Source organism: Punica granatum, chromosome 5 (assembly GCF_007655135.1).
Source record: "Punica granatum isolate Tunisia-2019 chromosome 5, ASM765513v2, whole genome shotgun sequence".
Classification (NCBI taxonomy): domain Eukaryota; kingdom Viridiplantae; phylum Streptophyta; class Magnoliopsida; order Myrtales; family Lythraceae; genus Punica; species Punica granatum.
In genome coordinates this window covers 16,523,922-16,544,951 of record NC_045131.1, presented here as the reverse complement: position 1 = coordinate 16,544,951, position 21,030 = coordinate 16,523,922, and the positions used below count along the sequence as shown (strand labels likewise).

The following is a 21,030-nucleotide window of genomic DNA, read 5'->3' as shown; positions in this document are numbered from 1 at the left end:
TGTCAACATAATTAAAATATAAGCAAAATTAGTTATAAAATATATTTTGGTTTTTCGTACAAAATTATAACTAATAAATTTCGAAAGTATACATAAATAAAGAAAAAAATACACAAACACAGTATATACATCGATGTACCCTGTGATATATATCACTGGATCGATCGACATCAGGAGGACGACTCTGAGAGGGAGCTTGGGAAGGACAGACAAATCGGATCTAAAACTGGAGGGGGGAGCTTGAGAGACGGTCACCGGTGATATGATCGAGGTAGAGGACCCTTCGCACGGGATCCCAAGATGACAGGGTCGGGCAAGAAGGCGAGCATTGGGACATGCATGTGTTAGCTGGACCAAATACAAGAGCACGAGTCAAGCGAATCCAACAAGCCATGCGAAGGATATTATTGCACGTCCTTGGAGGAAAAGTCGAGCTCTTGAGCGAGTTGTACGTGGAACATGAAGCCACGACCGTTAATATCCTAGAAGTCTATCTAGAAGATGATCCAAGTTTAAATGGCTGAATTTGGGCTATTTGTTCCAAGATATAATTAGTTGCTTTTAATAAGCTGGGCCTATATCATTTTTGGCTCATTACACTTAGGATTTATTTTAGCGAAATCCATAAACTCATTTAAGTTATCAACTAGTATCTCGCTATAAATAGGCATGTGACCTTCATAGATAAATAGATTAGTTTTCATTTAACCTTGTGAGAGAGATTTTCTGTGAGTTGTTCTTCAACAACTTTGCGGATATTGCAAGTGTGATGACTTATGATTCTCGACATTTATAATATTGATTTCTAACTCTTTATAGCTAGCGGGTCAATATTTCATTTATAATATTGGTTTGTGACTCTTTATAGTTATCGAGTCAATATTCCCTATCATTGAAACCTTTCATTGGATGATCCCGGTTTGATCTCATTATATTGTTGCTAGGTCTCATGGCGGGTTGGTCAAGGTTCGCATCAGTCAGTGTGAAGGGTTGAGGGGCAGCAGCTCGTGGTGGCGGCGTGTGCAGTGGGGGCAAGGGCGGCAGCTCGTGGCAGTAGGAACAAACGCTTGGCAGTTGGCAAGGGCGTGTATACGGGGGGGCAAGGGTAGCTCGTGGCAGCAGGGCAAAGGGGTAGCAGGTCATGGAAAGGAGCTTGGGGAGTTTGCATACCAGTAGGGGCGTAGATGAATAGCAGCTGGGTCGCAACAGTTGCCGATAATGGGTCACACGAGGGACCAACAGTTGTCGCGTGGTAGATGGACGACGACATTGGGCAGAGGGCTGAGAGCCGGCCGGGGATGCAACAGCAGAGCTAGGGCCCTCGAAGAGCTGCGCTGACGATGGCAGGGGAATGATGGAGGCTGACCGTGTCAATCGATCGGAGTCCTCGGTACTGCATGTACCGTGGAAGGAGATGCATAGAGAGAGAGGGATAAGCTAAGAAAGAGAGAGAGGGAGGGTTAGGGAAAAAAAATAACAGTCAAAGGAATGACGGAGTTTCAATTTTATTTTTATTTTTTTTTAGCTAGCGAGGGATTGGCCCTCGCTAATCCCTTGTTAACATTAACTATTTTTTAATTATTACGAGATTAGTGACGAATTAGCGAGGGAATTAGCAAGGGATCTTATCCCTACTAAGTCCCCCGCTAAACCTTTCATTTCTAGTACTGGGAGGTCCCCATTACTATTGTCCTCTTAAAAAAAACTATATTTTTTGTAATCCCATTTTTCGATTCATTAGAAGTAAAAAAAATTTATGAACTTACCAACACCTTTCAAAGAGTAACTAATTAAACATAACACTGTCTCTCTCGGTTTTTTTTCTTTTTTTCTCTCACTTTCTTCTCTCATCCTCTGCATTCCTCTCGTCACATGTCTCTCTCACGTTGAAGTTTCTCTCTCTATCCTCGCTCTTCTCTCTCTCACACCATTTAAACACATTTCTGATACCATTTTTCTTTACTTTTCTCTGGCTTTTTATGATTTGTTAGAAAATTGTCATATAAAATTTGGAAGCTGATTTGGTCCAGGCCTGTACCATTTGGTGGGCAAATGAATACAGTCGACCGCTACAATACACATTGTCAATTGCATCCTCAAACCCTTAGCTCCAGTACTATATTGTATTTTGTAATCGCTTGTAATTATTTCGGGACGGTACATGACTGGACTGGATAAATTTTCATAAAAATTTTGGAATAAATGAAATCAGCATGCCCACTTATTTAAAATTTTTCATTATGATACAACCCATTTTGTAATTATCTCGTAGGGCTCAATTTTATGAATGAAAAGATTTTGCATTCAAATATTAGCATACACGTTACAAATGTATTATAAGGTTACTCAAATTATTTTATTCATCTCCTCATAGAATTGTTGTACAAATTAGTAACTCAGTCATTGAAAAATAATTTTTGCATTATCACACTTAGTGTACATAAATATGAAATTACTTGTACTCGCGTACTGCGACCCACCTTTTAGTATCAATTTTATTATTATTGGAATAACCGATATTTTAGGTGACTTAGATCTAGTGTGGCTTATGGAAAACAGAAATAAAGGACTGCGAATGTTACAATAAGATTCAATCTAGAACCCCACTATTGTGAGGAAGGACTTGTGTGCAGTTGTATATACTCGTCTAAGAACCCAAACATGTTAAGTTCGATTCTCATGTAGTGCTCATTTATTTTGTTTTCCATTTCCTGTCATTTATTTATTTATTGTTGAATTTCTTTTCTAGGAGTTACCTTACTGATTTTATTTTATTTATTTTACTCGTGATTTAACTCTGCAAAATTCACAAGGTAAGAATCCGGACGAAAAGAGGTGTAAAACAACCGAAAGAAGTTAAGAGGAGCAGTTTTGAAGGTTGCGGTCACGGTAACGGAGCGTGTGATTGCAGTCACTAAGTGCAGGAGCGAAGTCGACACCTCATTACAACAATGTGGGAGCCATGATCATGGTTAGAGGCGATAATGTGACGAGGACTGCAGTCATGATGAAGATGTCCGAGATTACGGGGCGGTTGAGGCTGAGAACAATACGTTGTTGGACGATTTTGCGGGTTGGTAAGCTTTCTAAGTGGTAGAGATTTCCTATAACCTCTTTCTTAATTCAAATAGGAAATAATCTAAAAGGTACGTAGGACGTGTGCCGGTCTATTTAGGGGTAGACACACGCACATGAGAGGGAAAGTCCGTATCAAGTATGCTGTCAAATTCTAATAGGAAATTTTCGGAGTAACTCTCTTAAAATCTAGACGGTTCGTAGAGCGAGAGATTTGAGACAGTTGAGACAATTGTAAAGTCCTTCATTTCTTCTTGGATTGAGTTTTGTGACTGGGCTAAGCAAATTCTGGGGCTGTAATATTTGGTTTTCCGATAGTAAACCCCTCAGCTTTGTCCGTAATTGTATCTCTCGATTTTAGAACTTTTTGATGTAAATCCGGTGTTCGTTATGTTATTTTCATGTTATTAGGTCGAATTTGATATCCTTGTCCAAACAGGGAAAAAAACCAATCATCGTACTATAGTTTATATTTTGTCAATTGTGAGCGTAAATATATTGTAAGCACCATTTTTTTCTTCTCAGAGACCTGCAAAAATACCTAACTTCGATTAGCATTATCAATTTTCTCTTTTACCCTACAATAGAGATTTTGTAGCTTCGAGTGTTTACATTTGTATCCGCCTTGTCACAAGAAAAGTTGAGTCTACACGTAGGTCGGTTTAGTGATTACGGAAAATTAGCCAATGAATAAATCCAATATGGTGCTTTCATTGAATAAATCAATGAAGGGGACTCTAAGGATATATAGGTGACCACCAGCTGAGGTTTTGCCTAAGAAAATCAACTTTCACTTAGTGAATATGGCAATCTCCTCATAGGAGCCCAAGTTAATAAATATATAGATTTATAAAGAGATCACGAGTTGTGATACAGTTAGCAATGTATACAGTTTATAAACGAATTTTACTTGCAATGCAAAAGTTCGAAATTCACTAAGAATATTTGTAACCAGAATCAAGCCATACCCTATATGTAGATTAATATTAATGAACAATAAACTGGGGATAGCACGTGTTTTACCGAAAAATAGAATTGGAAAGGCAGCAAATATGAAGTTGAACTTCCACAATCTTACGATCCTATTAATTTTTAACGCGGCCTTCTTCCAGAATTTGTCCAACACGCAATCTCGCCAACTTTATAATATACGCAATTAGGATTAAAATCTTTTTTTAATCTTCAAAGTTGACTTTTATTTCACAACTCCAAATGTGAACATTTTAATACGCGTATAACAGACGTAACACTGCCACCTGAGCCATAAATTTGACGATCCAAAACACTATAAAAGGCACAATTTGCCTAACCCCTCGAAACATCAAAATAACTTACGTCTAGAAAACACAGCTGTTTCTACCAATATGTCTAGAATTACGATATTTCTCGTCATGGTTCTTGGGTTGGTGGCGGTTGGTGCAGCCGATTTTGCCGCACAACCTCCTCATTTCCGCCACCATCCGCGCCATGAGCACATGATGCCGCCTGCAGGGGCACCAAGGCCCCACTGGCTCTACCCTGAGCATAAGCTGCCCCATGATCGTGAACATGTCCCAGGCCCCAGACCCGGACCATTCGCCCACCCGCCTAGGATGGCTGGAGCACCGGATGACATGCCTCACCACCACCACCATGGTGCACACCCTCCCATGATGCAGCACGGCCACGGGCCCCATGGGAAGGTGATGCCACCAACTCATGCTCCCCACATGCATCCGCGTCATCACGAGCCTATGGCACCGGCCTATTAGAACTGGTGGTCTATGAAGCGAGAGATACTTTGGAAGCAGGATTATTAGAATAAGAGCCGATTTTTACTGTTTATTGGAATAAGAGCTGATTTTTACTCGGCTATGTGCTATTATCATGTGTCTGCTTTCATATGATGATTTCTGTCCTGAGAAGACGGGCAATATTGCATTGCTTTTGTCTTCCTATCATTATTTGTTATGTTTGTTATGTTAGAGACTATATATATATAGTAGCCATCGTTGATTTTCCACTTCTATAGATATGTGCGATCCACACAAGCCCTCCTTCTTTAATATTTAGGAAAAATAGCACCATACAATACGATTTATGAATTTATTTCACGCAATAGCACAAATTGAAATATTTTCCCCATACAACATAAAAAAAAAATCCTCGCATAGCACGTCGTCGATATTCCGTCGGCAATGGACCGAATGCTGAACATGGCGGCTTTTTTGGAGAGGGGAATTCTATATAAATCGAGACTGGAAGAACCTAACACCAATAAAATAAATATATATATATATATAAATTAAAAAAATCAGAGGGATCGGAGAAGGGGTAGCGGCACCACCATCAGCCACCCACTCTCCGATCAGGGTCGCAGGCAGACACAAACAACGCCTGCGACTCCGATCGCCGGGGGGAGGGGGGGCAGTTTCACTTGTGTAAAATTCCCGACTGTTTATTTATTTTATTGGTGTTAGGTCCTTCCAGTTTCGCTTTGTGTAAAATTCCCTCTCTCCCACTCTCTCCCCTCAAAAAAGCCATCATGTTGATATTCCGTCCATTTTTGACGTAATAGCGAAGGTGTGCTATGGTGATTAAATTTTTTTTTGTTCTGTATAGGGAAAATATTTCGAATTGTGATGCAGCATGAAAAAAGTCAAAAAATCGTATTGTATAGTGCTATTTTATCTAATATTTATGCTATCTTCCTTTTACTTGCGCGTAAAAATCATAAATTCCAATCAAGTTCAAGTTTCTGAAATATGAAAGCATAGAGCAGTACTGCGCGAGTGTAGATAAATTGTTACCATTAAGTTGTTGATACCCATATATCAACTCCGTTCTCGACCTGAACGAGGGCTCTGCTAAACCCAATAATTAGAACAGTTTAAGATCCCCACTAACCATTTTTTAAGAAATTACTTCCAAGGTCGTTCAGAAACCTATTCTTTTAATTAAAGGTGTTACTTTGGAAAATCAAGCCCGTGTAATTTGAGTTTCTTGTAATATTGATGGTAACGTAGAGTTCAGTGTTGGTATGTACATTTCTTCTAGGAAAGTACACTGTACTGTCTCCGTGGATGGGGAAAACCTACCACCCTCGCTACCCTTTCTGTGAAGGGACAAGAGTTTTAGTTTATTTCATGATCCTCCGACTCTTTCTATCCATCATGTGTATTTTCTTGCACCAAACAATTAAGGACTGCTATTATGTTATTTATTTGAAATTTTTTGTTATCTTTGAAGTCGTCTTTTAATTATTTTTATGGTTAAAATTAAATTGAATTGACTTAGATCATAAAATGAAGTAGGGCAAGACATACTTCTCTTTCTTGAGATTATGCTAAATGATACTCATTGTTGATGAACATTCACGCTCGACTCCAGTCACCATGTTGACGTAATAAGAGAATCTTTTGGTTCCCAAGGTTTTATGCTTTTATTTTTTCGATCATATTAATCCTTTTAACCATTTTCTTAATGTGTATATGGGTTGTCCACCTTTCTATCGTCATCTGAATTTCCAATTTGATATTGACAGAAGCTTAACACCATGCAATATCACCATGCAATATTTTTGTAAATAAAAAGTTTTAAAATAAAAGAAAAAAGGTAATAACTTTATGGAGACCGCCCAATGTCGGCAACTACTATGCAATCGCACCCCCAGTGATGGCTAAAAACCTCCAGTAGTGATGTGAGTGCCAATAAGGCCTCCATCCCGAAGACATATATAAAGGTCCTAATTTACAATACCGATGTTAAAAGGCGGGATCTTGCCGGTAGCTCCGTCTAGTTCGGCTTTATTTGTCGTGAGTGTTATCTTGGATGGAGTACCCACATGTTCAATTTTCTTGATATTCAAACAAAAAATTTTCATTCGTAAATAATGTATATGTCAATTTTCGAACTGCAAGATCAAAACTTACTATGATACATTGAGAACAAGATTGAGAAAAAAAGAATTAAAAATGAAGTTGTAAAAGTAACTAAAGATTGAGGGGACGAAAATAATTTTTTTTTTATATTAGGGTAATTTGATCAACGAGATGGGTGTGTCAATTTTCCTATAAAAAGGAGAGCGGAGTATCATTTTCTTTTCAAATGAGGTAGAGTAACATTTAGTAATACGTTAATGGAGAGAGTGCAATTTACCGAATAAGTATTATCACTAAAACATATATATACACGAATAACAGGGTTTTAATTTATTTGCGATAAAAATAAATGAATATAATGATGTTCAATTTTCTAAATTATTAGTTAGGACGGGTTGTTGTCTAGTTAATAGAAAATATGGTGTATATTTAGAAAAAAAAAAGAGTATTGTATGTAATGAGTACCACGTAAATTTATGTAAGAATTGAATTTTTTCTGAGTTAGACCACTGATATTGAAAAGCTCTATAGGTGCTCACAACCCAAATTCAATCCGAAATTGGCTCACTAAAACGTGAAAATTGGTTCTTTCTGAAAGTTGAGTGCCTCAGAATTTCAATATCGTGGAAGAAACTTCCCAGTCCCAATCTGTCACTATCGTTGCTGAGATGGGAGCTGACATTAGATCAGACTTTGGACTTCTTCGGCGCCTATAAACCGAAAAAACTGACCGTGGCCCCCAAGATCAAATTTTCTTTTCTTTTCTATTCTTTTCAACCTTCGTCTTTTTCTGTTCTTTGATTCAAATCTTAGGAAACGTCAGTAACCTAATTTGGAGCTGAGAACAAAAGGTCATCGCGCAATGCAATAGCCTCCATGTGGATCGTGAACGTAAGTTTTCCACTCAGCATGCAACCGTGTAGATATGCTTGGCAAGGAAATGCATTTGAGTATGCAACGTGGCATGGCTTTAGAAACTCAATGAAATTTTAAAACATACTATATTAGAGGTCTCGCATCAAGTCCTGAATAATTGAAGACTTGAACACCCAAAAACGAGAATGAAAGATCTATTGAAGAGAAGGACTCTATGAAGTGTGCTGAGGCACAAAGCAGAGAATGCTTAGGCACACATTAATTGAGGCGCCAGAATTTTGGTGACGAGGCACCAGTTTTTCGTGCCGAGGCACGGATGAGCAAGTGCAAGATATTTCACAAAATTTTATTTTCATTTTGGTGTGATTTCATTTCAATTTAGAATCTATTCAAAGGAGAAATTTTCCTAGGTGGTTTAGGAATATTTAGGATATATTCTAGAGGATATTTGGGATCTTGTAATACATAAATATGAAAAGAACTTGGAAGCCAATTGGCGTATGGGTGAGTATCACGTGCATTTCTCTCGAGAAGTTCTCAGGTTATTCTCTTGAGATCTCTAGGGTTCATAAAGTAAGAGAGATGTGAGAATTGAGAAGATTGTAAGGCTCTTCTCGGGTTGGGTCCTATTTTCGATCTAGTGGATACTCTTACTTTGTCCGGGACTATTTTCCTAACATGTGGGTTTTACCACATATATTTAGGGTCATTTATTTTTCGATTTCTCATTATTCTAACCTTGTTTGGGCATCTTATTACAACATAATAAAATGACTGAACATTGATCATGTGAACATATGAACAAGGACAACCAAGACAATTCATAAGTTAATTTGATTCAATGGGCATCTATTATAATGTGTTCTGAATATGTAATATAAAATTCCCAGGCTTTTAACCTTAGATTTAAATGTACATCCCAAATTTTTTGGGGCATTTACCATATTTATAATATTACCAAGTCATGTGGTAATATGTAAATTAGATTACCGCCAATTAGGGCCAAAATCCCTTTCTAAATGGGATTAGTCTCAACCAATAGATTATTCATGATTGCACCGGAAAAAAATACGTGACTCCCTAGTTACCAGTCATATAGTTTCAGTGAGATTACGGATGTATTAGATAGCATAAAATAAATGATTGAACCTTTCAAGAAATTGTAGTTTTCAAATTTATAGACTAGGAGGGATTTCTTTTTCATAAAAAAAGCTTAAAATTATGTCCATATAGACGTACGTAAGGATCAGTCTGAGTAGACAGTAATCACTATACAGTGCCTAATTTCTTCAATTTTAATTGAAAATAAGGGGAAGATGCTGGTCCGTTTGGAAATGGTATTAAATTTCACTTAATTTAATTTAATTTCACTTTATTATTCTCTCAATTCAACAACATAATCATCACTTTTTATTTTTTTCTTTGACTTAATAATAAATTCATTTATATATTTTTTTATATATTATTATAATTAATTTGTTAATATTAAATTCTCTCAATTATTTATTACTTTTTTCTCAATTCAACACAATCATTGTATTTTTATTTTCTTCTTCAATTTTAATAATAAATTTTTTTAACTATATTTATTTTTATCCTGTGAAATTAAATTAAATCAAATTAAATCAAACTCTACTCTGTTAACAAATGCAAAGAGAAGTTTTGTATGCAACAACATGTTATGTACATCTGCTGGTGTGCCATCTAAGAATAACTAAACTTACTTTTAGAACGAAAAGGAAACTCTCTCTCTCTCTCCCTCTATTTTTTAGTTTTAGGTGAATGCAATCACAGACATTGCATGTTCTGTTCTCTTTGATATCAAGTAAACGGTTGAGGTGAGATTTTTAACTCAGAAATGTGTAAGGCGCTGTTTGATTCGCAAATTGTTAGATTAATGAAATTTTAAGATTGCAAGAAAATTTTTAATAATGGAATCAATTTTTGGGGAATATATGAAGAAATCTGATGTTATTGTGTTTAGTAATTGTGGTGAATTACTGAGAAAGTGAGTAATAATATATTTATTGATGTGAGTTGATTCATGAGACCCACGATGGTATTCAAAACAGTGTTATCATAACCGGACCGGACATTGAACCGGTCGAGGTATGGGTTCATGGGTTTATGAGTTCAACTGGGAGTTTGATGGGTCGGACCGCATGTTTTATTATAAAATAAATATATATTTATTATTTTAAGAAAATAACATAAAATACAAGAAAATAGTTGGAGAAGGAAAAGAGATCAGAAGTAGGAAAAGAGACTTTTCCGATATCAGTCTCCCCGTCTCTCGATTAATATTCCGTCCAGCAGCTTCCTATCATCTCTAACAACATATTCTGAATCTAGCTATTAACATGTAAAAGAGGATCGATTGACATCACGCTAGCATTAACCAGACAATGTGACGATAAAACATCATTGTCTGGAAATTAGTCACTAACCTCTTCTAAACAAATGCCAATCCATTCAATAATTCTTACTATAAAGCGAGTGGTAACGACAAATATAAACTGATACCGCAACATCTCTTGTATCGGAATTATTCCTGCCCTTCATCATAAACCGATTCACGACCTCAATTAGACCATCATACTGGGCTTTTCCGAATCTCATCCAACCTCCTGTTCTATCCCTTAAACGCAAACAACAAATCATCACGACATCATCTCATCACAGCCCAGTCATTGCTCCAAAAGGTAGCAACTTTATATATACATATATATATACATAAATATAAAACGAAGACCCTTTTAAGGGATAATGAACTGAAGCTCACCTGGACCATTTTCCTGCTGATCAAATTGAGGAACAAGTCATCGAGCGGGCTGGGGTTGCACTCAGTTCTCTCAGCAATCCCATCAGATTTGACCTGAGGAAAACGATGAACTCATCATCGGTTGAATTGAACAAAGCAAGTTCTCTTATTCCCAACTTGAACCGACATCGAGCAGAACAGAACAGAATAGCAGCAGAAACGACGGGAATTCTGAAGAAACTTATGGATTTGGGGCGAGAAGAGGAGCAGGTGACGGAGAACTTGGGTTTCCGAAGGTGGGGATTTACAGAATTACGGGAGGGAAGGAAGAGGAAGGAGATGAAAGCTGAGAGCGGCCGAGTCAGCAGGCGGTGGGAGTGGAGGAGAAAGCAACTGTAAAGCTAAAACAGAGCCAGAGGAAAATCAATCAATACCCAAACCAAATTGCAAGTTCAGAACATCAATCAATACCTAAACCAAATTTCAAGTTCAGAACATCAATCAATACCCAAATTGCAAACCTCAAAATGGATTTCGACCTTCAATTTTCGACCTTCGTTCAAAATTTCGACCGAAGAGACAAAAATAGAAGAGGAAGCCAAGAAGAGGCGACTTGCAATTGAAATTTTGACCTTCATTCATTAGTTCACATGGAGACTTCGAGATCGAGCCTTCAATGGATGAGGTGAACTAGTGAAGCCGTGATTCGCGGAGACGAAGAATAGGGTTTCATAAATTCATTTTCCTTTTTTGTGTATTTTTGTTTTTCATATTTGCCTTTAGAACCTTCATGTTTAAAAAATTTTGAACCCATCCAACCGGGCGGTTCACATGGGTTCGATGGATTTACTTAAAACCCACTCGGTTTTTTGGGTTCATCAGTCTATTTATGCATTTTCGATTTTTAAGCTAACCGGACCGGACATAGGTCCAGTTTTCGGTTTGACCGGTTGAACCATTCAAAAAATTAGAGGTCCCACCTACTTCAAAAAATTGCTAATACCGATACAACCATTCTCTAATTCCATCACTGCAGAATCTAGGAAACTCTAGCTTGCCAATTCTAGTGATATTGGAATAATGCCCAACTTCTAGGCTAGTCGAAGAGGGCGAGGAAGACTCAGACTTACCCGACTGTAGTTGAGCCATCAGTCGGTTCTGTTGTAGGGTGAGCCCACTGATCATCTCGGTGAGATGGTTAATACGGTTGCTGGTGTGATTCTTGAGCTCCACCATCGCCTTATCCTATTCTTCCAATGCAGCAACTAGCTTGTTCATCTCCTGGTTACGAGTTCCAGTCGCCATGGTTGCCAAGAAAGAGGCTTTGATACCACTTGTTATGACCTGAACCAAAGGAAGAGAGGGTTAGGACAGAACACAATGAGAAGGAAGAAGGAGAAGAAACTAGGAAAGGAAAGGAAAGAAGAATGAGGAAGAGAGAATAATCAGAGAAAAGCATATTGTTCATTCATGGATGATCAAAGATGGTTACATCAATAGCCTTTATACAAGGAATCAATTGACTCATGCCTCTCTCGCTTTTCCCATAATTAACTGTGTCAGACTCTCTAAAATATACCCCCATTTCTATTATCGTCCCTCATTCTCTTTTTATTACAAATTGATTGCCCTTTCATTTCTATCTTATGACACACTGTGACTCTCCGGTATCGTGTCTCTCTCGCACACACTGATAGCACCCCATCATTGTTGGCTATGATTCTCGAGTTGTGTTTGGTTGGTTTCGATCAGTCGTATGTATCACTTCAAACTCATAGGAGGTTATGAAATATGGGCCGTGCAGGGCAGCAGGGCAGCTCGTGGGCATCGAGCCGGATGACCCAGAAAAGTTTCCGCCTTCGAATACCAATGGAGCTCTGGCATCAGCAAGAAACTCTGCACCAGTGACATCACATCTACTCCTATAGCCGAAGTGTCGCATGCATGCACTCCTGCAACAGAGGAGGATAATGCGGTAGAAGGCAGTGATTTTTACATTATGGCCAAGTCTTGCTTTTAAGGCTAGGAGTATAGGCAGGCTACTCATCTCCTCCAGGACCAGAGTGGAAAGAAATCCATCTTCGTATGGTGCTACGCGCTTTATATGGTTTGTCTTCATTCCATTCATTATCTCAGACCTTGTTTCATTTATTGTCTTGTTCGTTGTTCAAATTCTCGATTACTTGTTGAGATTTAAGTTTGCATTTATCTGCTGATGTAAATTTTCTCTTGAATTATTTGACCTAGGCAACCTAAAATTTCATTTAAAATAGAAATGATATTCAGCGTTAAGGAGTTTAAACTCTTTTTGATAGTGTATATGTGTCCTATATGAGTTGAGCTATGCGCAACATGAAACAACAAGGTCCCGCCCCGTGATATATGTCATCAGATAATTATCATACCATACAATAAAAACATTCAAAAAAATATTGCCCTCAGTTTTCTGTTCATATACAAAGAACTTATTAGCCGCCGCTTGGATCGTGGGAAAGTTTCAGATTTATCAGGAAAATCCTAACTTCCCCACCTATTTTCAAGTGTTTGGGTGGAAAGTTTTAACTGCAGATAATGTCCCGTGGTTAAAATTTTCCGGCCATTGGTGGGAAAGTTTTTCCCTTCGTGACACGTGACATTCTTTGAATCAGTGTTATCAGAATCGGATCGGACCGTCCGGTCGAACCGGAATTTACATCAGTTGTATGACTAGACTACCAGTAAGCTAAGCTGTAGAGACATATATAATGACCTCAATATTTGGCCAAAGAGCACCATATCAATTAATCTTACCTCCATATAGTGTCATCATTTTTTTCTTGGCCTAATCCACGTCAAAAATGATAAATGTGGCGTACATTTGAAATTAAAATTAAATGCAGTTTGTCACCAAACTATGGAATGAAATTGGATTTGCCGCCGACCTTTAAGATTTTGCAGAGCACTGACCTTACCCAAAGTTATGCAAGGTTACTCCTCTGTCAAACGCTAGCCAAAACAGCTCACATGCTATTTTCAAAAAGGGTAAAATGTCACTTATTTAATTGATACCTACAAAAAAGATAATTAATAAAAAAAAGAGTAAACTAACAATTTGCCCATCAAAATATTGATGTTATATCAGATCTGACATCAAGAAAAATTTTACACTAATTTTGACTTTGACCTATTAAATATACATCATATTGCTCATTCCGTCTATCTACCGTTAAAAACTCGATGGAACTCTTTGATAAAAGGGACAATATGATGTATATTTAATAGGTTAATGTCAAAATTGATGTAAAAAAAGTAAGAAATAACATCAAATGTTTCCGCTCGCTATTGGACGAGAGGCAAACGGAATGGATAATCTAATGTACACTTAATCTGTAAATGTCCAATTTAATGTAAAAAATTTCTCGAGATCTAATTTGTGTAACATCAATCTCTCAATGAGCAAATTGTTAGTTTACTATAAGAAAATTTGAATTTGGGAAAAATTAATTAGTGTACTAATATCCTACAAAAAAAAATGGGGTACTAATAACGTTAATGGCCCATTTGTTTTCGGGGTTAAAATCACAAAAATTTTAACTTTAATTTTAACTCAACCTACTACACAATAAAAATACGCATTTCCTAAGTTAAAAATTTTAACTTTTAACTTTAACTCAATACACTATATAATATTTATCTTTTTTCACAATCAAAATCAAAATTACTTTAACTCTGAAACCAAACGCACCATTACAGTATCCCATTCCAACCCTCCTCGACTAGACAAGCCTGCCACTTCCACTTTCTCACCAGCGCCACCACTGCCACAACCTTCTTGTCAGCGACGGGCCGAAGATCCAATGTCCTAATATGGGGGTAAAATAAAGTTATAGAATATTTTTCGGAGGGGCGGGGGGCATTTGTACTTTTATGTCGCAAAAATTCAAATGTCGAAACTTCTATATACTCAATTAATTAATTTTTACAAATTCAGGGGGTCAATCCCGTGCCCGTCACTGCAGTGAACAACTTATATGGTAAAATTATAATAAGAGAATAACTTTTTACTTTTGACCATTTTGTTTCTGCTCCTTTCTGCCCATAATAATCTAGTATATCTTCGAACTTCAAGTCCGTAATTCTTTTCTTTCTCCAAGTAATTTCAAGTCCATAGCTATAACAATACAGAGGCTACTATCTTTCATTCACGAAGAAACCAGAATCAATCTTGTAGGCATAAAAAGCCAATCATGAATCATCCTACAAGAAACCACCTTAATTGCTTCAAAGCATATATAAGTAGAGCAATTGAGCTTAATCATAGAGATTGAAGACCCTTCAATCAAAACCATCGATTGTCAGTTCAGACATATTTTTACATTCCTAGTCCTATTCAACTAAACAAAGATAAACCCTCCAGCAAAAGCTCAGGATTTGCTTCCGCCTTCCAAATAACAACAAAAATCGTTTAAGGTGGAATCATCGGGTGAAGAGGCAATTTGGCGCCCTAATTTTTCCGGTTTCCAGATAAATTTCATTAATTACCAGAATGACATTTTTTCCCCTTTTTAGAAAGGAATTTTTATCATTTATATCCCATGATTTCACATTTTTTTTCAAATCTATCACGGTGTTATATTTTCTATGATTAATCCAGTTCATGTGGCATTTTAATTAAAATTACATTCAAACACTCCAAAGCACACGAACATGGGCATAACAATCACAACAAAAATTTACTTTGCCGATTTGATACTCAAGTGGTCGGTTAAGCTGGTCTTTACGTATTTAGTCATTTTTTTATCCTTAAAATTGGGTGAACATGAGATTAATTCATGTGGGTTCGTTCTTACTTCAAACAACCGATTTTTAGTTTGATTCTTTAAAAGTCAATGGTCGTGTTTGAGTCGGTTTATGTTACACGTCCCGATTTTAAGAAATGTCGAATTCGATTAATGCCAGTTCGTGCTATCCATCGAAACACACATATCACATTATCATGACTCATGCAAAATTTTATCAAAAGGCACAGGGAGACCCTAATCATGCTGCTAGGTCGGGATTTGATACCTCTCCCGAGCTATTATCAAGAGGAATCACATGAGTTTCGAAGATGCCCTAGACTGAGCCTCGAATGAGCTATTCAAAATCACCACGACATTGAGGAATGGGGTGGCAGAGTGATAAAGAGAAAACGAAAGATACATACAGGTCAGTAAAATACAGGAAAACGAGAATAGAATAAGAAAAAGAGCGAGGGGAGCTGAGACTTGGCTCATGGCAAAGATGAAGGTGATGGGGGGGAATGGTTGAGCTTGGACAGACACCAGAACTGAGAGGAGGGCTAGAGCTACCATAGTGAGCTCGAGGTTGAAGCAGTGGAGCTTCCGTCGCTGCTGTTACTGTAGGGGCGGAGGGGACGGGATCCCAAGCTTTGATGGCCATAGCAAGGGAGGCAGAGGGGGCTTGAAGTCCGCCATCATGGTTCGGGTGTGCTACAGGGAAGGTAAAGAAAAAATAGAGATAGAGAACGAAGAGGGCAAGAGAGACAAAAAGAACGAGAGGGGTGGCAGTGACACATAGCTCTGCATGAGGGGCATCGGAGCTGAGGTCAAGCTCGAGGAGGTGATAGAGCAGAGGAGCTGGAGACGCCGAGAAAGAAGTGAAGGTCGTCGGAGCTAAGCTTGCAATGGAGGAGCTCAGTGTGGAGGAGGATCATCTGGTCGAGTATTTGCTGCTGGTGTGTCTAGGTGAGCTGTTGTTTCCCTTCTATCAAGTCTTCGAGAAGGACCGAGAGGGAGAGACGGGTTTGTTGAGTAAGTGAAAGATCGAATAAGAGAGAAAATGAGCCGGGTCTGAGGGAGTTTTGCCAGAAGATGCTGCAGAAGGAGATCGGAGCATAGAGGTGAAGGTGAGGTGATCCAGAGCTTGCATGAATCGTCGAAGAGGAGTAAAAAGCTGAAGTGAAAGGACCCGGTGACACTCGTGGGGAGAGGAAGTGATCATTAGGAGGAAGAAGCCGGAAGAGAAGATGGAGTTGTTGATGGTGATGTAGGTGAAGCCGATTGCAGAGGCATGGACGTGAAGTGATGGAAGAGCTCGAGGAGTTGATGATGGCAGAAGATCAGATTGCAGGGCATGGGAAGAAAACTGCCGATGGATCCGTTTTCAGGGAAGAAGAGAAGAAAAGAAAGAAAAGAAAAGAAAAAAAGAAGAACGGGTCAACCAACATGGATGCCATTTGTTCTGTTTTTTGTTTCCTTTTTTTCGTGCGTATATATGTGCTCGTACGCGCGTTTTCGGGAGATATTCAATTTCTCAAGATTTCGTTGACATTTTCGGAATAAGAACTTCAAAATCGAGAAATTCAAAAAATGATCGACTCCGTAAGAGCTCCAATTTATATTTCAACGGATATAGAATCTCCATATAAATTGACATTGAACCTTTGACACACGTTGATAATAATTGTTCGATTATTTTCAAATTTCTTGTTTTTTCTAATGGAGTTCAAAAAAATAATCCGAGAACAGTGTTGTGTTCAGAAATATTCGAGAATCGATATTATGTAGAAAAATATTTTTCAAGCCCGAGTATCGTCTCGAATTTTTGAAAAAAAATCTAAATTGATGCACGTAAGGCCTGAAATTCTTGTCTCTTTAATTGGACACCCGAAAAATGATCTGGGATCACCATTGCGTTCAGAAAAATTTAGAGATCAATATTATGCAGAGAATTTTTTTTCGGCCTCAAGTTTTGTTCCAGATTTTGAAAATCAAACTTGACGCACATAAAGTCCGAAAACGTCCCATAAAGTATTCTTTCTAAAAATCTAAAATTATAGTTAAATTAAAGAGATGCCCTTGAGCTCAAAAGCACTGAATGTATCGACGATTCTCGAGTGTTGGTGGACCAAAACGTGGTATTGACGGCGGGTTTTATTTTGGAGAAGAAGATCAGTTTTGTGCTAGAGCACCGTCTGTTTGGATCATGGATGGAGACTACAGATTTATCCGCGAACCAAGGTATTTCTCTGACTAACTCTCACAAGCTACTGTTTTGAGCGAAAAGATGACATTTTTATTAGTGATCGAAATAGTGTGCATGACAGTTTGATTACTATGTTTAGTATTCGAATTTTATGAGTTGGGACATTGCTCTGGCCATCATTAAAGGATTTTTCTAATTTTTTATTTTCAGTGGTCTGTGGCAGTGGAAACGCTTTTTGGACAGTGGATATGAGTATGCATCATGATGGAAGGTTTATTAGGGATCCCATATTGAATATGAAGGTGGTGTTCTAAATGGGCACTGCTCAAAACCGCGCCGAAGTCCTAAATTACCACCTCACCTGGAGCTGGCTTCAACCAATTAAATTGAATTGGTCTGGTCAGATTAAAATGGCACATTCGCTCTTAAACTTGTCCAAACACTTCATTCCCACTATTTTCGGGATTTTAAAGCACATTTGAACAGATAAAATTTTAACGAAAAATATCCTCAAGTCCATAAAACCATTTTTAACTAGAAATTACTCCGACATTAATATTTTTCTCTACGTGAGAATGTCGATTTTTCCATCTTGAGTCCTTGCCTTACTGAATAAGCTATACAAATCAAAGGGTTCTAATAACATAATATATAATGTGCCTTTTTGATCAAAAATATGAGCAATTGGGGTTTAAAAACAAAGTCTCCAAAGGCTGGGCGTTATGTTTCATAATTTATTTTACACGCGTTCCTTCGAAAAATAAAATTATACCAATTAATCAATATTGTTTTCGAAAAATAAAATTATACCAATTAATCAATATTGTTTTAAAAATAGAAATTAAATATTAACACCCAAAAATTTATTTGTTTATTCTCGAAATTCTGTCTTCGGACTTGCCATCCCCAAGTTCTATTATCCACTCTCCGATTGGATGTGCTCCTCGAATGGTTTTCCTCGCCTGGGCTGAGAACTAGGTGCTTACAAATACCCAGTGATATATATCACCGGATCCATCGAGATCGGGGAAGATGGCGCTGGAGGGAGTTCAGGGAGAAGGGATAGATCAGATCTAGACTGGAGGGGAGAGCTCGGGAGACGGGCGCATGTGGTGTGCGGAGGCAGAGGGCAGGGGGCAGAGGGCCGGGGAGCTAGGAGATTAGATCAATCTAGACCGGAACTAGGAGGGCCAAATCGATCGGTGGGCCCTCGTCCTGGAGGGAGCAGACAACAGAGGACAGCTCAGGGGCGATAGCAGCTCGGGAGAAATGCAGCAGGGGGAGGACCGCAGGTCAGGAGCTCGCGAGCTCGGGAGATCAGGATGGAGAGCTCTCTGTCAGCAGCTTCGGCGCAGCAGCAACTAGGATCGATGAGCTCGGGGTCCGGACGGAGAGCAGGCAGCAGCTTCACGGCAGGGGAGAGCAGCTCGCGATGGCGCCGGAGAAGGAGAAGGAGAAGAGCTAGGGAGGCTTTGCATGCATAGAGAGAGAGGGAGACAAATGTTTGAGTAGAGGGAGGGGAGGACAGTCCCATGTCGAGCCGAGGGGCAGAACCATTAACGGTCAAAAGTTGACCGGCTGTTAAATTATTTTAGTTAGGAAGGGATTGGCCCTAGCTAAACCCTCGCTAACATGTTTTGTTTTTCTTTTAATTATAAGGTATTGCGAGGGACCTAGCGAGGAAGACAATCCCTCGCTCAGTATCCCTGGATTTTTCGGCGGATTATCCAGGGATACTTAGCGGGGGATACGGCTATGTCCCTCGCTTATACTTGCTTTTTTAGAAGTGAAAGTGGAAATATCTAAACGTCGGAGTATAGTAGAAATCAAATTCCCGATTTTTCTACTGTGATTATTACAAAAAGAAGGTGACCTATTTGAGGATAAAATATAAAGGGCAATTTGAGAAGATAAAAGTGAGGTCAAAGGCAAGCCTCTCGTGTAAATGAAAGAAGATAAGCGAAAGAATGCTTAAATTGTAACTCCTTGCAACCCTTGACGGGGACAAGAAATGTCGATTGATTTTCAGGTAATTGGAGGGCTCCAAGGGAGAAGAGAACGACATTTGGCGTGCGGCTATGTATTATGAGGGGTGAATCTTTTGAAAAGTGGAATATATGTCGCCATCTTTTCCTCTCCCTTCCATAGAAGAGGCTTGCCAGTCTCCACTAGTCCCTATCCTTTTTTTTGATGAATTCCACTAGTCCCTTTCCCATTGCTGATAATGAGAGCTGACGTTGGAGTTTCTCCTTAATTAGATGCTCTGTTTCTTTGGCTGCTGACGCAAAAACAGACTGTGGATCCTCAAAATCGGTTTTTACTCTTTACAGCAAGCATAATTTTTAAAAAATTTACATTACCTAGCATGACTTTATCTTCCATGTGTGCAAGGCAATATCAACAACAGTGTCATGTCTATTTTCCGTCACACAATATTTTACTATTTGCGTAATAATTCAAAATTATCATGGTATTGGGTGAAACGAAAGTAAACTATACAGCCTCATAGAAAAGTCATATAATTGTATTGTGTAGTGTAATTTATCCATGAAATTACATGGTAGCTTGAGGCTAAAATCTTTTAAAGCAGATCGAGAGATCGTGGTCTTTGAAGAAACATAAAAGAACCACATGGATCAACCCTGAGCAATACTTTTTTGTTTCTGCTCTAGGAGTGCAGGGGGCCGCCCAGCTCCAATCGTTCATATATTATGTGAATTGTCATTTTCTTCATAAAAATGATCTCCTTTCAACTCTCAGTCGATCGACTTCACAGTATTATACCTTTCCTTAAATTTTGCTCCCTTTAGACTAAACTCTTAGATCCGTCTCCCGTCCCATGGAGGCAGTCAAAGTTCCGTAGTTATGAAGGTACGTAATTTCAAGTCAAAAGGCCAAGCAATTCGCATGTTGCTTATTCAGCAAAAAGTAAAATTCGCATGTTGCTTCGGATACGTCTTTTCGGGGGTCTGTAGATACCTTCCAACGGTCATTCAGGTCGGTCGTTGCTGAGATGGGGGCTGACGTCAGAATTGGCCCACCATTTCCCCATTTTCTTTGTATAATATAATGCTTTATATATCATACACTAAGTCCACCTTTACCCTTCTTTGTCAATAAAGAATAATTCTTTTACATGTTTTTATTATAAAAAATAATTACTGATCAAAAAATGCATGAACATTGATCTCTTTTTTAATTTTGACACGAACTTTATTTTTTGACAAAAAAGCACGAACTTTAATTTTCTTATCAAGTTAGACATATGTGTCATTTTCCATCATTTTTACTGACATTACGAAATAGGTGCCTATAATAAAATAAAAAAAAGAAAGAAATACTTTGATCGGAGAAAGGGTTAGGGTCCCGGCTAGCCACCATAACCTCGATTGGAGTTATCGATGACCTCAAAGAGCGTCAACCAGAGATTGGTGGCTGTGATAGAGGCCCTACCCTCCCAAATTAGGATAATCCCCAATGGTGATGGCTATG

The 21,030-nt window shown here is 38.4% G+C and overlaps 1 protein-coding gene across 1 annotated transcript; it reads left to right on the top strand.

The window, feature by feature from the left end:
• Positions 1–4,466: 4,466 nt before the first annotated feature.
• LOC116209028 (carboxypeptidase Y-like) lies at positions 4,467–4,826 on the top strand. Its single transcript, XM_031542596.1, has one exon. It carries the CDS (start codon positions 4,467–4,469, stop codon positions 4,824–4,826), a length of 360 nt encoding a protein of 119 aa, XP_031398456.1.
• The last annotated feature ends 16,204 nt before the right edge of the window (positions 4,827–21,030 follow it).